This window comes from Heteronotia binoei, chromosome 14 (assembly GCF_032191835.1).
Source record: "Heteronotia binoei isolate CCM8104 ecotype False Entrance Well chromosome 14, APGP_CSIRO_Hbin_v1, whole genome shotgun sequence".
NCBI lineage: Eukaryota > Metazoa > Chordata > Lepidosauria > Squamata > Gekkonidae > Heteronotia > Heteronotia binoei.
Genome location: NC_083236.1, coordinates 35,505,171 through 35,519,337, shown reverse-complemented (window position 1 = coordinate 35,519,337; position 14,167 = coordinate 35,505,171). Strand labels below are relative to the sequence as shown.

General features: G+C 42.9%; 1 protein-coding gene across 1 annotated transcript in view; it reads left to right on the top strand.

Moving 5' to 3' along the window:
• Positions 1–645: 645 nt before the first annotated feature.
• Positions 646–14,167, top strand: part of GAN (gigaxonin) — a 33,341-nt gene continuing 19,819 nt past the window's right edge. Inside the window, exon 1 of the mRNA XM_060254331.1 lies at positions 646–860. Within this exon, the coding sequence (XP_060110314.1) occupies positions 685–860 (176 nt within the window). The 5' untranslated portion in view covers positions 646–684. The remainder of the gene's footprint in view (positions 861–14,167) is intronic.

Below are 14,167 nucleotides of genomic sequence, written 5' to 3'. Positions count from 1 at the left end.
CTTAGTGATCCTTAATTCACGGTTAGCTGCCTACTTCTTTGGAGGTGAAACACTTACAATTCCTGTCATTCAACGGGAAGCTGTAGCAGTCCACAAAACCTTCCACCGCAGCAGCCCGATTAGGGTCTTAAAAATACCACTAGACTCTGTAGTGTTTGCACTACTATACAGACCATTCTAAACAAATTGCAAATCACTTACACGAAAGGAGGGGGGAACCCTCACTCACACACGCGAAAACCAATTTCGAAATGAAATGTAACCCTATGCCCCATAGCCTCTGAGCATCCCCAGCACGCCTCCAAGGAAAGGAGGAGCTCGGGCCCTCTTCCTCAACGATGGATTTGCTTCTGCGGAGACCGGAACAAGCTACCTCCTCGCCCGGCCCCGCCAGCCGGGCTAAGCATCCCGAGGCTGTGCCCTCCCAGCCGCTCCTCCTCGTGAGGAGGAGCCCCAGAGAGGGGCGGCGCGGGGAGATGATGTCAAGGCCGAAGCCGGGGCTGAGAAGGATGGTGGGGGACCGGCTGGCAGTGAGCAGGCGAGAGCAGCTGTGGCGGTTCGGCCTGCGCGCGTGAGGGGACGGGAGAGAGAGCGCGAGGCAGAGAAAGGAAGGCCCGGCCGAGGCCTGTGAGGGAGAAGGAGGCGGCGGCGAGCTTCCCAGCGCGAGCGAGGCCGGCCGGCGGGATGTCTGTGGGGGCGCAGGGCAGCGCCGTGTCGGACCCCCAGCACCCGGCTCGGCTCCTGCGGGCGCTCAGCTCCTTCCGCGAGGAGGGCCGCTTCTGCGACGCCCACCTGGTGCTCGAGGGCGAGGAGATCCCGGTGCAGACCAACATCTTGGCCGCCGCCAGCCCTTACATCAGGTGAGCAGCCTGGCTCGCTTCGGCCCAAGGCAAGGCAGGGCTGAGCCCGGCCATGGAGTAGTGTTGCTGAGGAGCTGGGCACGCTTAGGGAACCTGGCTGGGGTGAAACAGTGTCCGCTTGGAGCAAGGCTTACTCCTAAGTAAGGTAGGTTTACGGTTAGCCCCCGTGGCAGTAGCTCCCAGTCTGTGGCAGTGTTTACTCTGAGGTAACGTTAGGTCATGGTGTATAGCCCCAACCTGCGGTTTATGCTTACTCCGAAGTAACTTGGATTTGAGGCTGTGGCAACCATGACGCTAAAATAAACTTAGATGGGGGCTGCTGGTAACAGGCTGATGCATTGCTTACTCGGAGGTAAAGTTGGATCTGAGCTGACAGACTGCAGCAGTTTTTACTACGAGATAAACCTTTATTGGCTATATAAAGGGGGATTGTGTGCATATGTGCCTAGGGCTATAGTTCTAGTTTCTACCTACGTTTCCTAGAAGTCTGCTGCCCCTTTGAGTTAGAAATCTTACCCCCCCCTTCCTGTGCCCTGTTCGTCTTCATAGCCACCCAGTGAGGTAAATTAGGTTTAGAGTATGAGATTAGCCCAAGGTCACCCAACAAGCTTCTGCAGCAGAGTCAGAATTCTAACCTGGGTTGCCCAAAGCCTAGTGTGATAGCCACTTCACCACACTGCCTTCTTCTTTATGGGGAGCAGAAAGTATGCCATGCACGTACTTTTCACTTATTATTATTATTAAAGAAAATTGACTTAAATTATCTCATTGGATTGGGGCTATAAGGCAATGTTTGCATTATGAGTTTAAATACATAATGAGTATAGGTTTATATGTAGATCTAACTAATCAGGGACAGAAAACAATACCTGGCCTGTGCTTTTTGTTTACGCAGCAAGGGGTTTTGAGGACTTTGGTACACCTAGAAGTGTTGCTGGGTTTTTTTGCAGTTTTTCTGATTTGGAAATCTTTTCCTTCCTCCATCCCTGCTGTTTCCTCGTTAGGTGTGCAGCAGTTTTGTTGTGAATATGCTCAAGGGCACCCTGGTTATTAACTTAGTTGACTTTGAACTGAACCTGGGGTTCAGTCATTTGAAGTAATAATGAAGTGGGTGCCTTGAGCATATGCAGAAGGCATCTTCTACTCATCAATAAGTACCTAAGCTTCAGGAGTCCCAGGACCAAGTTTTAATCTAGTACAGCTTTTGTGTTTGTAGTAGCAGCCAACAAATGTGATGGTCTGTTAAGACTCACGTCTCTGGAAGGCTGACCAGTAGGCCAACCCTGATAGTTTGTCTTAGGTATCTAGACCTGATACTGCCTCTGATCATAAAGGTTCTAATTAGCACGTTTTCCTGAAAGTTGGCTGCTGGCTGAAGAGAAAAGTTATCCTGAACATGTGTGAATTGGGTCTCTCTTTCAACAGTGAGAAGATACGGTACCTTTCCCCCACTCCAGTCATACCATTAGGATTAAGGAAATTGTGTTTTCCAGATAGCTTGGAGCAGATAGCTTGTTTAATTCTAATTAAACAATATGGCTTGACATTCAGCATTTGGAATTGAGGTTGCCAACTTTTTGTTTTAATTGTAGGCCTCCTGTGTTTTTTCAAAGCTTTATGACATAAAGCTTTTTCTGACAAGCTTGCCCATAAACTGACATTTAGAAAGAAATATTCTTTCTTACTATTCCATTTTACCACATTGGATGATTAAATGTTCTGACTTCTTTAACCAATCCACATCTAGCAATCTTGAGAAGCACACCAAGTTAGTTTTTCATGGGACCTTCACAAGCCCTGTAATCCAGTAGAGCTGGTGTTAATAACCATTCATTGTGGAGGATATGTGAATAATGGAAGTTTGGGATTTTGACCATTTGATTCCTAGCTACAAGCACAGGATTATATTAATGTGAGCCCTGGAGGAAGGTGGTTCTAAGGATGTTGTGAAGAGAGGCAGGGCAGGGAGATGAAGTAGGAAAACTAGATAAGAACACAGAAGTAATCTGGATGGATTGGTTCATGTAGGCCACCAGTATAGTGTTTCACACAGTGTCCAGATGACCCAGAGAGTCCGCACACTGTACACAGAGACCAATCCCTTTTTCCAACCCAGATATCTACTGCTCATGGGTGAAAAACTGAGTAAAAATGGTTAAAGATCTCAGAGCTGTTGTTACTATCTCATCCTGAAGTCAAGTGTTTTCTTTCTCGTACTAACCGCATTGGGTAGGTAGAAATCAAGCTTGCTTTACTGGTATTGTGATACAAACAACAGTATAGTGGCACCTTAGAGCTATGTAGGCAACAGAGGCAGGAAATTTCTCCCAAGGAGCTTACAATATAAAATAGATGATGAAGGGAAACAACAGAGGGAAGAAATGCTATACTTAAAACTTAGTTAGGGTTGGCAGTGAGACTTAAAAAGCCCAAGGCCAGACCAAAAAGGTGGGATGCAAGGAGAGATTGAAAGGATTCTCTTCTTCCCCTACCATTTCGTTTTCCTTTTACCTCATACACTACTCAGCAACAGAAACATTATTTCACTTATTTGCCTTATTTATACCCTGCCTTTATTCCAAAGCAGCTTACATGGTTTTCCTCTCCTCTGTTTTATCCTCATAACAACCCTGTGAGTTAGGCTAGGTTGAGAGTGTATGACTGGCCCAAGGTCACCCAGCAAGCTTCTGTGGCAGAGTGTTCCGTTGCTCCACTACACCACAATGGCACTCGCAATATATTAAAATGCAGAGAAGTATTATGTATTAAACAGGCTGAATAGGCCCATAGATGCACTGAGCCAAATGCCTGGACCTCTGCTTTGTCATTCTGACCCCATCTTGGATACGATGTCCTTTAATTCACTTTCTTCCTTAGAAAGCACATTAATCTCATTGTGCTATAAACAGGAGACAGCATGTTGCTCTGATTGTACAGTCCGCTGTATGATTCACAGAAGCCTAGGCTCTGACCAATCCCTGCTGCAGCAGACGTATAGCATCTGGATGAGTTCTCAGGAAAGTCATTGCCAAGTTTCTTCTTTGCCTTCTCATGCTCACACAGCTGCTTCTGTTCTCTCTGGGTGTAAAGCGATACAGGAAATCTCATCATTTGTTTACCAACATTACTCACCCAGGGCACTGTCAGCATTCCCCCAGTTCAGTGTGACAAACACCAGCTCATTTGCAAAGATCAAAGGCACACTGTTTTTCATCAGGGAAAAGGTTTTGAAATTATTAGTTGGCAGTTAATTGGAAGGCAGCTATTCTGAGGATTCATGCTTTGTATGCTGAAAAGGTGCTTTTGTTTTTATATTGGCATGGCTCACAGGAAACAGCTGATGACTTTGTGCCTACCGTATATGTGATTCCACGCCTGCTTTTGTGCTGTACTTTAAGATACCCTTTTAAAAGCTGCATGGGTGACTTTAAGCTTACAACAACGTTCTGTATAATAGCATGAAATACTGACATCCTTGGAGAGAAAGTAATATTTTATTAATGGCCTCCTCATGATGAAATGTTTAAGAAGTCCCAGCGATCTGACTGTTGGAGCCTGACTACACCATTTCAAGCCCTGGTTTATTTTCCGCTCTGTCTGATAAATGGTTTCAGGTCAATGCACAGACTTTGAATATTGAATCATTACTCCTTGTATAACATACATTAAAGGGGTTTTGCTGCCTTTAGAGGCATTTATGACAAGCTTTATTAAGCATTGGTTGTTTGACGTTTGTCATTTCATCAGATAGTTAATAGTTCTGGCTGAGTTTGTAGACTGGTCATTAATTCCTCTTTATGAGTTTAAGCAAAAATAAAGCTTGATGTAAAATGATGTCAAGTTTTGTTGCCAGAGCCTTTGATGTCAAGTGTGGTGGTGGTACCTTGCGAATAGAGATCAAGCTGATACACAAAGGCTCTGAAATGCACCAGTTTCAACCTTGACAGAACTGGTGGCCATTAAGGCCTCCATTGTCCTTTTGTTTGTATTTGAACCAGTTTCGTATCATGCAAACTTATAATTTGTTTCCCCTAGAAAAATTGAGCTTTTCAGCGCACTCCACTTCAGAGTTCCGCTATGCCCCAGTTGAAATTATAACAGAGTGTCTGCCTGGAACAAAATCTAATCAGATCTGTTCTTTGAGAAAGCATTTGGTAAGCATGTTTGGAATAAGCTAGCATTTATGTCAGAGGAAGAAGGAAGATCTATATCAGGGGTCCTCAAACTTTTTAAATAGGGGGCCAGTTCACTGTCCCTCAGACTGTTGGAGGGCCGGACTGCCGTTACTGTACAAGGCCGCGGGCTGTCAGGTCTCCGTCTTCTGCATCTCTCTCCCTTCCCCACACCACACACCCCGGCCTGGGAACTCACCTCGCCTCGGTATCACCTCACACTCTCTCTCCGCCACCTCAGCCCAGTGCCGGAAGTGTGCGTTGCTAATGCGAGTTTAGGTCGAACGTCACTTCCGGTCTGATTTTGCCATAACCCGGCGGGACGCATAAACGTCCTCAGCGGGCCGCATCTGGCCCACGGGCCGTAGTTTGAGGACCCCTGATCTATATGGTGAAGAAAAAAAAATTGCAGACTAAAATTGAACATATTGAACATTTAAGGAGTTTTTACTCATAGTGTGACTTGGAAATACTCAACTCCTTCCTTACGTTCTTTGAAGAACACAATTACTATAATTATCTGGATGGTACAGTCTTTTTGAACATATAGAATTGTAACATACATTAATTGTCTGTAATATAATATTTTGGGCTATATATACAGTATTGGTGCACAGTTCTTTTGGATTAGTGTGATATAGCGGGCAGTAAAGATGTAAAGTTGTCTAATTGAAGCATTCTTTAATTTCAGATATGTGCATTATATTGATCAGTAGATTGGGGGTGGGATCCACAAGGAGAGTTCATGGAAGTTTTTCCTGCCCTTCCTCAAACAGCTTTCCATTTGTCCCAAAAGCTGTCTCTAAGGACTGTGTAAGAGTGTCACAGGCAAAATATGCCAAGGCGGGCAGTAATGCTGAATAATTATGCAAATTTATACACTGTTTGCACTAGAAAAACTAAATTTTTATTTTTCTTGTGGCTGCAGTTAGTCTCACCTCTCTCCCACCACCCCAGGTTCTGCGGCACTGCTTGTGAAGCCCTTCTGATCCTCCAGATTCGAGTCAAATGGCAAACTTCTTGAGAAAGGGGGAAAGTGTGGAAAGGCTCATACCATCAGCACCTTCCATGAACTTTTCTCGTGAATCCAACACAGTTGGGGTTTTTTTTTCCCTGACAGGATTTCTGGCCTTGCTAAACTGGGTGATAAGAAGAAATTGACCATAGTCTTGACCTGGATAGCCGGGCAAGCCTGATCTCAGAAGCTAAGCAGGGTTGATTCTGGGAAATACTTGGATGGGAGACCTCCTTGGAATACCAGCAGTTGGGAAGACAGGGGCAGGCCTTATTCAACCACCTCCCTGAATATCCTCCAGACCCCCGATAGGTGTCATTCACCAGAGGTCACCATGACTTCCAGGTACACACACATTCATGCATGCACGCATGAACGCACACACATACACAAATGCAAAAATAAAACTAAGTTTCCTCATATTGAAAAAAGAAGACACTGACCATGTGATTTTTAAAATGTTTATTTAAATTGTAGGTAAGTGTGTTGGTCCAAACCAAAATTCAATATCAAAAGCCACATAATACCTTTGATTAAGCATTTAACAGGATTCAGACATGTGGTTTTAGGATTGGGGTCTGAATTATGGTTTGTCTTTTCTGTCTTTGTTTTTAACATCCAGTCTGAGAGTTTAGAAGAAAATGAAAGTTTACACACTAAGGTTATTTTGGTTGGTGAAAGACAATATATAGTTTTTGAACATTACTTTATTGAGATTATATTGTATGATGTACAGCTTCCTAAAAAGCCGCATCAATACACAAGAAAATTAACATCCCTAAACAACAAGGAGATAGACTTCTGTAATAATCTAAAACTCCAGGACTTGTTTCCAGGGTTGTTTTCTGAGGAGCACAAAACAGGTCTTCCTTTTACAGTCCTGTTGAATTTAATGTTTTATGGATGTTGGTAAACTGTGAGAATGTAGTTGATTTAGACTGCAGTCATATTCTGGGAAAGCTGGTTTAACAAGAACTTACAAATATAACTGGTTCTTTTTTACAGTGGGATCAGTTATTAGAAATAGATCCATAATTTTGAATTTTCTGTTAATACTGCAATATTCTGTTTGGAGAGACTTTTCTTCCTGAAGACATGTTTTATAAAATAAACCATTTTCCCCAGTGCTATGTCAGGTATTGCTTTAAATTAAGTTGGATAAATAAATCCTTATTTGTTAATGAAATTAAGTTATTCTATTTTTATGGACTGGACACTAGAATCCAGAAAGATTTCTTTCTATTTGGTTTACCCACTGAGCCCAGATGGGTAGGTAATCTTTTATGCGTTCTTCCTATCTGTGTTCTGCAGTATGGTCTGTTCTCAAATTTTGAATGTTTAAGATGCTACCCATCAAACAGCATGGGCATCTATTGTCATTGGCAGATGTTAATATATTGGGTTTTCTTAAATAAAATGCTAATAAAATGTGAGAATATGTGGGTTAGGTTATGAGCTATTAAAAATTTTGGTAGTTTAAGAGGGTATACGTTATTAGATGAAATTTACACTCCTGACTGTAAACTGCTCAGGGCAAGACCAGCTTCCTCATATTGTATAAAACACAGATATCCTCAAATTAGGGCTGATCTTGGTAGCCTACTTTTATTTTCTAATAGCCTGCTGGAAAATCCAATCCCACCAGAGTATCACTTGTAACAATAAGGTAATTCTTAGATTAATTAGACCTTATAATGTGCTGATAAAAGGAAAACCATTATTTAAACTTGGTGTTTACTATCTTCAGTCTTATGTAAGTGAAAACATGAAATTATTCTTTTATTTAACTTTTAAGTGTGATTTATTTTGTAGCATCAGTTTGTTCTTTCAAACTATATTTTGACATCAAGTGCATAATTTTACATAGCAAGTAGTATACAACAAGTACATTTTCTGGTGAAGGAAATTTCTTTCACAAACACTGGAAGACATTTAGGGCAACCTGTAACTTCTTTAAATTGGGGTTTTATTCATACTCCCAATGTATATGCTGTTTATTTTAAATGCAGTGCATTTTATGTTAAAGGGGCCAGTGTTTTGTTCAAATTCTTGACCAAAAGAATTTAATACAAAAGTGAAGGAGCCGGACAAGCCTTCCAAGAACAAGTTCTGTGACACCTAAAGACCAACATATTTTGGTGCCAAGCATTCATACAATACAGTCTCCTTTTTCAGTTAACAGATTTTTTCCAGATTAAGGGGGAGGAGGGGAGATAGTTTAGTGGCAGAGCGCATACTTTGCATGCAGAAGATTCCCAGATTCAGCTACTGTTATCTTCCAGATAAATGAATCTCTGGCAGCAGGGTAGAAACAATTTGTTGATAAGACGTCAGGCCAACTAAGGCATCTTGATAGCTGCAATCCTGTGCACAATTACTTGGCACTTACTTCTGAATGAATATGGATATGATGAAACTGAATATCACTGAGCCTTCTGACCACTGGGTTTGAAACTTCTTCTCAGTAGAAATTTGTAGCAAATCTGATTTCAGATTTTTTAGAAACCTCAAGTTATTACTTATTAGATCAGAGCTGTCTGTCAAATGTGTGGCCTGCGGGTCTCTTCCAGCCCCTGGAGGGTTCCTATAAGGTACAGAAGCAGCTGGCTGCCGTCTGCTTCTTTCTTCCTTTTCTGCTTCCTTCAGGCACCAATTTTTTATTTTTCTGTGTGATGCAGCCTCTGGCTCATTCCCTTTTTCCCCTTCCCTTTCCCCCAAGGGAGGAGGAGCCTCAACCAATGGAGGAGCTTGACTCTAGCTTTGCTGTGCAGTTGAGGGAGCCTGGCACAACTAGAGCTGTGCCATGCTAGAGTTTGAGCTGTGCCAGGCTTTCTCAGTCACACAGCAGAGCTACTGAGCCAAGCTCCTCCATTGGCTGAGGCTCCTCCTCCCTTGTGGGAGAGGGAAGAAAGAATGAGCAGGAGACTCCTTTGCTTGGCTGCATTGCAGGGGAGAAACATAAAAAGCACCTTTAAGACCAAAACAATTTTATACAAGGTAAGAGCTTTTTGCCTTGCTACTGTGTGTGTATGTGTGTGCGTTTTGCCAGGGCTCTCCTGGGTGCAACTGGATTCCCTCCCCCTTTTGCACTGTATGCCCTCCTGACCCAGTCTTTCTCAGTAGGAAAGCAATGTGGACTGTTTAGATGAAGAATAACAGCAAGCCACCAATGGGATGGATTAGGCTGAGAGTGTGTGTCCAGCACATTTCCTTTATAGACTGGGGATTTTGAACCTTTGCTTCCCAGATACTAGGCTGATACTGACCATTTTATATGGCTGTCTCCCTGTTCTTGCACTGCCTCATAGGAGTTTCAGTTATTTCTCTGGGGAAGACTATAGTTTTGTAGAAAAACACATAACCCTCAATCTATGCCATGGTGCCTTCACATGTTTTTGATCAGCACACAAAGCAACTTATGTACAAAAGCTCACTGCCCAGCCATTTCATGTTTTCCCTTGTGGCACAGAGTATGAGATTTCTGTAATGAATGTCAGTAAATCAAAAGTAGGTTTGCAACTTACAGACACACATCTGAATAGCATACTCAAGATTGCTAAAGCACAGACATTGTCTCCAGATTTTGATGCAATAATTCAGAGCAAGAGGTGTCAGTTATCAGAGACTGTTAAACAAAATATTGCAAGCGTTCTAATGTTTTAAGCATGTTTTTAAGTAAATATCTTTAGTTGTGTTTATGCCCTTTATAAAGTTTATATTACTGCTACCTGGCATTAGATTTTATGACACGCATGGCCCGGCCTGACAAGTTCAACACCCCTGTACTAGATAGTACAAAAAGGGGTATTTTTAAATAGCAGTAGTGTGCTTTTCTTTCTCTAATCTATCTGGACAGAAAGGCAATGGACCCCAGAGACAGCTGGAGTTATTTTGAGCACAGGACAGAATGAGACTGAAAATGAGAGTAAAATCAACTGCACGCCTAGACCTATGACAGTCTTAAAATGGCACTGTGCTGCAGATTCCTTTGCCTTAAATGGCAACTGTCAGGAAGATAAACTTCTGCAGTTGTGAGTGCAGATGAAGCGTCATGCTCCTGGATGGCAGAATATAAATAATAAACATAAAGGTCTGGGTCTGAGTTCAGTGAGTAGCCCACATAACTCCATTACTGTTGTTTTCATTATGCAGAGACAGTATTTAGGTCTTCTAAGTATAATTTCAGTATAATATTCCAGTTTATTTCTGTTTATAAGGTCTCCCCATATATCAAATCTATGCTTAAAGCATTAGCCAAAATTTGAAGCATATTTTGTATAGCCTGGGGACAGTGGAGTGTGCCAGTTAGCTTGTGTGGATGGAAAGGTTAGAGCAGGTATACAGAGATGCAACCTGTTCTCAGCAGTGTACTACGTTTTGTTTTTGTTCTTTTGCTTGTTTCTGCTGTGTGTGAGCCTGGGGACATGGATTTCTTATGGGTTTCTTTTTTTTGCTGTTTTGGTATTTTTCATGTGTGTATGTCTGCACCTGGAAGTCATGTCTATCTCTGGTGACTGATCCCTACTGGGAGCCTGGAGTTTATTCAGGAAGGTGGCTGCATAAGCCTGCCCCCGCCTCCCAACTGTGGGCATTCCAAGGACGTCTCCCATCCAAGTACTAACCACAGTCGACCCTGCTTAATTTCTGAGATCTGATGAGATTGGGCTATCCAAGTCAGGGCAATTTCTCATGGGTTTCTTGTTAGGCTTTTGGGTTACAGTTCTAAGGAGTTTTTTTTTGGGGGGGGGGGGGTTGAAGACTGACTAAAGTACAACCTTCTCTGTCCCATAGAAACACATTTTGTAGCAAAATTTGAAGGAAATAAACCACCAAAAACTTTAATCACAATAATAAGTCTCTACCAAGAATGTTTACTGAAAATAATAATACAATGACAGTCTCAGCCCCCACAAATGCTAGCAAAAATACAAAACGAAGAGGAACTTGCTGATAAGTACCTTTCACTTAATAAATCACGAGTTGGCAATAGTTGTCATACTGAAGTAAAAATACTTAAAAATCCATACAAAGTTATGTCTGTTCCATCAGTGTTTGATGCATTGGCTCCTTTCCACTGAGCATTTTTGGTGAAAGGCTTCTTCTACAAGAGGAAGCATTTTTCCGCCAGAGAAATACATTTGATGGAAATCTTTATCAGAGGAGTACTTAGACCTCCCCCCACCCTCCAGCTGGGGACCAGGGGAAGGCTTCAGTCACTGGCCAAACTCTTCCCTATTCTGCTGTGGCACCCCTCAGGCCTCATCAGACTGTTTTTATGCATTACTTTGTGTGATCGAAGCCTGTGTAATTGCAATGGGAGGGGTATTTATTAACAAATTTTACCTCTTGTTAGGCCTCAAACTGTGCTCAAGTTAATAATGCCTGGTTTTGTTTCTCATGGTATACAGATGGTTTCCCAGATTATTGGACTGGAGCCACCAGCTTTAGATTTATTCATGGCTTTCTTATAATACATAAAACATCTTCCTTTGCCGTAGAGCAAGGTGTGGGCCACCTGTGCTATCTGTTGCTTCTTACTCTTCCTTTTAGGTATTGTTTGCTTTTGTTCTTATGGAACATTGTGAAGAGTCTGATTATTGTAGCTCCCTAGTTATTTGCATAAATCCAGTGCAGTGTATTGCTCTGCTCTAAGTCATAATGAGAGTGAGATTTAAAATCCATTCCAAAATTTACGTAAGGACCTAACTAGGTGAGTAACTGTGGCAGTCATAATTGTCAGTATCTTGGAACACTTTTAGCTAATGAAAGTGGTAAGTGATTCTTCATGTAATTACATGTGTTGACAGCTTCCCTTCTGTCCTTATTTGTGGTGCTAACATTTGTTTATCTGAAGGAAAGCTACCTTAGGAAGGTGGTAATTGTTCTCTCTATGGGATCTGTCTTGTCCCCTTCTCAGTTATTCAGAATTCCTGACTTTATTTCCCTTGTAGTACAAAAAGTTGTACAGCAGTATTGGTCTGCTCAGAACCCAAACATGAACACAAAATTCGTATAATACATTTCTAGTACTGACCTAATTGACACAAAACACTGGGCAAGCTTTCAAGCACACCAGAATACTTTATCAGACTTAAATGTTATAAGGCAGAAGTGTGGAAAGCAGATCTTTCAGGGCAAGAAATCTGTAGGCTATGGTGTAAGGCTTAATAATGCTAACTTCCATTGTATGTGTACTTTACATTGAGTATCCAATATGGTTTTGATTGACATTCTCAGCTGCTCTTCTGGTTTCTTTTGGGGGGGGGGGGAACTTTGCTATTCCATTAGTTATCCAGGAACTCATGTCTCGTGTTTGTCACTCCTTTCTCCCAATTTTGCCACTACTTTTAACCAGAGTTTCTGACTATGATACACAGGTGTTTTCCGATGCTGTACCTTCAGGGAGATCCTGTCACCATTACCTGTTGAGAGGAGGAAGAAGAAGAATTGCAGATTTATACCCTGCCCTTCTCCCTGAATCAGAGACTCAGAGCGGCTTACAATCTCCTATGTCTTCTCCCCCTGCAGCAGACACCCTGTGAGGTGGGTGGGGCTGAGAGGGCTCTCACAGCAGCTGCCCTTTCAAGGACAAGTCCTGCAATAGCTATGGCTAACCCAAGGCTATCCCAGCAGATGCAAGTGGAGGAGTGGGGAATCAAACCCAGTTCTCCCAGATAAGAGTTCGCACACTTAACAGGGGTGGGGAACCTCCATCCCAAGGGCCGTTTACAGCCCTTGAGGTCATTTGATGTGGCCCTCAGGGATTGCTGGGCTGAATCGAGCCATGTGGTAGCCTCCCCAGGGCCAGGCAGGGATCACTGGGCCCAGATGTACTGCGTGGCAGCCTCCCTGGGGCCTGGCTGGCGGGCCAGAATTGCTGCAAGGCCTGGAAAAGTTACTGTCACAGTTCAGATAAGTTTTCTCCTCATTTCTTTATTTTCCTTTCTTTCCATTTCTTCCCCACATTTATTTATTTTCCTTTCCATTTCTTTCCACTTTGTTTACCTTTATTACCCTTTCTTCCCTCCATTTAATTTCCCTTCCCCCCATTTCTTTATTTTCCTTTCTACCCCCTTTCTCCCTCCCTCTCTCTGTGGAGCCTGTGTGGTGGGCATTGTGAAGGACCTCTGCTGGGGTATGTAGGTGCCTTTAAAGGTCTGGGAGCAGCTGCAGTTTCCACATGAAGGGAGGGAGGGAGGGGTAGCAGGGATGGGGGGGTGGGAGCTAGCTACCGTCAGTTCAATTTGCACTTGATTATTCCAGATGGTGTGGCTTAATATGCTAATGAGTGTGTGACTTGATATGCTAATATTAGGGGATGTCTAATATGCTACTGAGTTCCTGCTGGGCATTTTTTTTTTTTTTTTACAAAAAAGCCCTGGACTTATGCATTTGCCTTGGGCGGTGGGCCAGGTGTGTGTGCGTGCCAGATTAAGCTCTCCTCACATGACTTCAAATAGAAAAATTATTTGCATCAATTTTGCTGGCCTGAATTGTTATCCCTCGGAGGAGCACTGTTTTTTAAGTTGATAATTTTTTATGGCCTGTGAATGATGTTATAAATATCCATATGGCCCTTGGCAGAAAAAGGGTTCCCCACCTCTGCACTACACCATACAGGAACCATGAAGTGCCTGCACACTGCAGATAATTCTGGGGACAAGGGAACACACTTGGTTCATATGGGGTTCAGTAGTGTTGGAAAGTGCTGTCAAGTCACAGATGATTTATGGTGACCCCCCCCCCCCCCCGCTAAGGTTTTCAAAGCAAAAGACATTTAGAGGTGGTTTTCCATTGCATGCCTCTGCATTACAATGCTGATATTCTTTGGAGGCCTCCCATCCAAATACTAGTCAGGGCCGACCTGGCTTAGCTCTGACAAGATCAAGCTAGCCTAGGCAGTCCAGGTCAAGGCTGTGGGGTTCTAGCCTACTCTTTCTTAAGAATGGCTTCCCAGAGATTGCCTTCATTCAATCATGTATCTGTGTATCCTCTTAAGGCATGTTCAGTTGGAACTATTGAGCTTGCAATTTTTCAGTGTCAATCTGAGGTCAAGGGAATGCAAGATTATTCCAGCAGGCCCTCATTTTGTTTTGGGAGTCGCATCTGTTTAAGAGCAA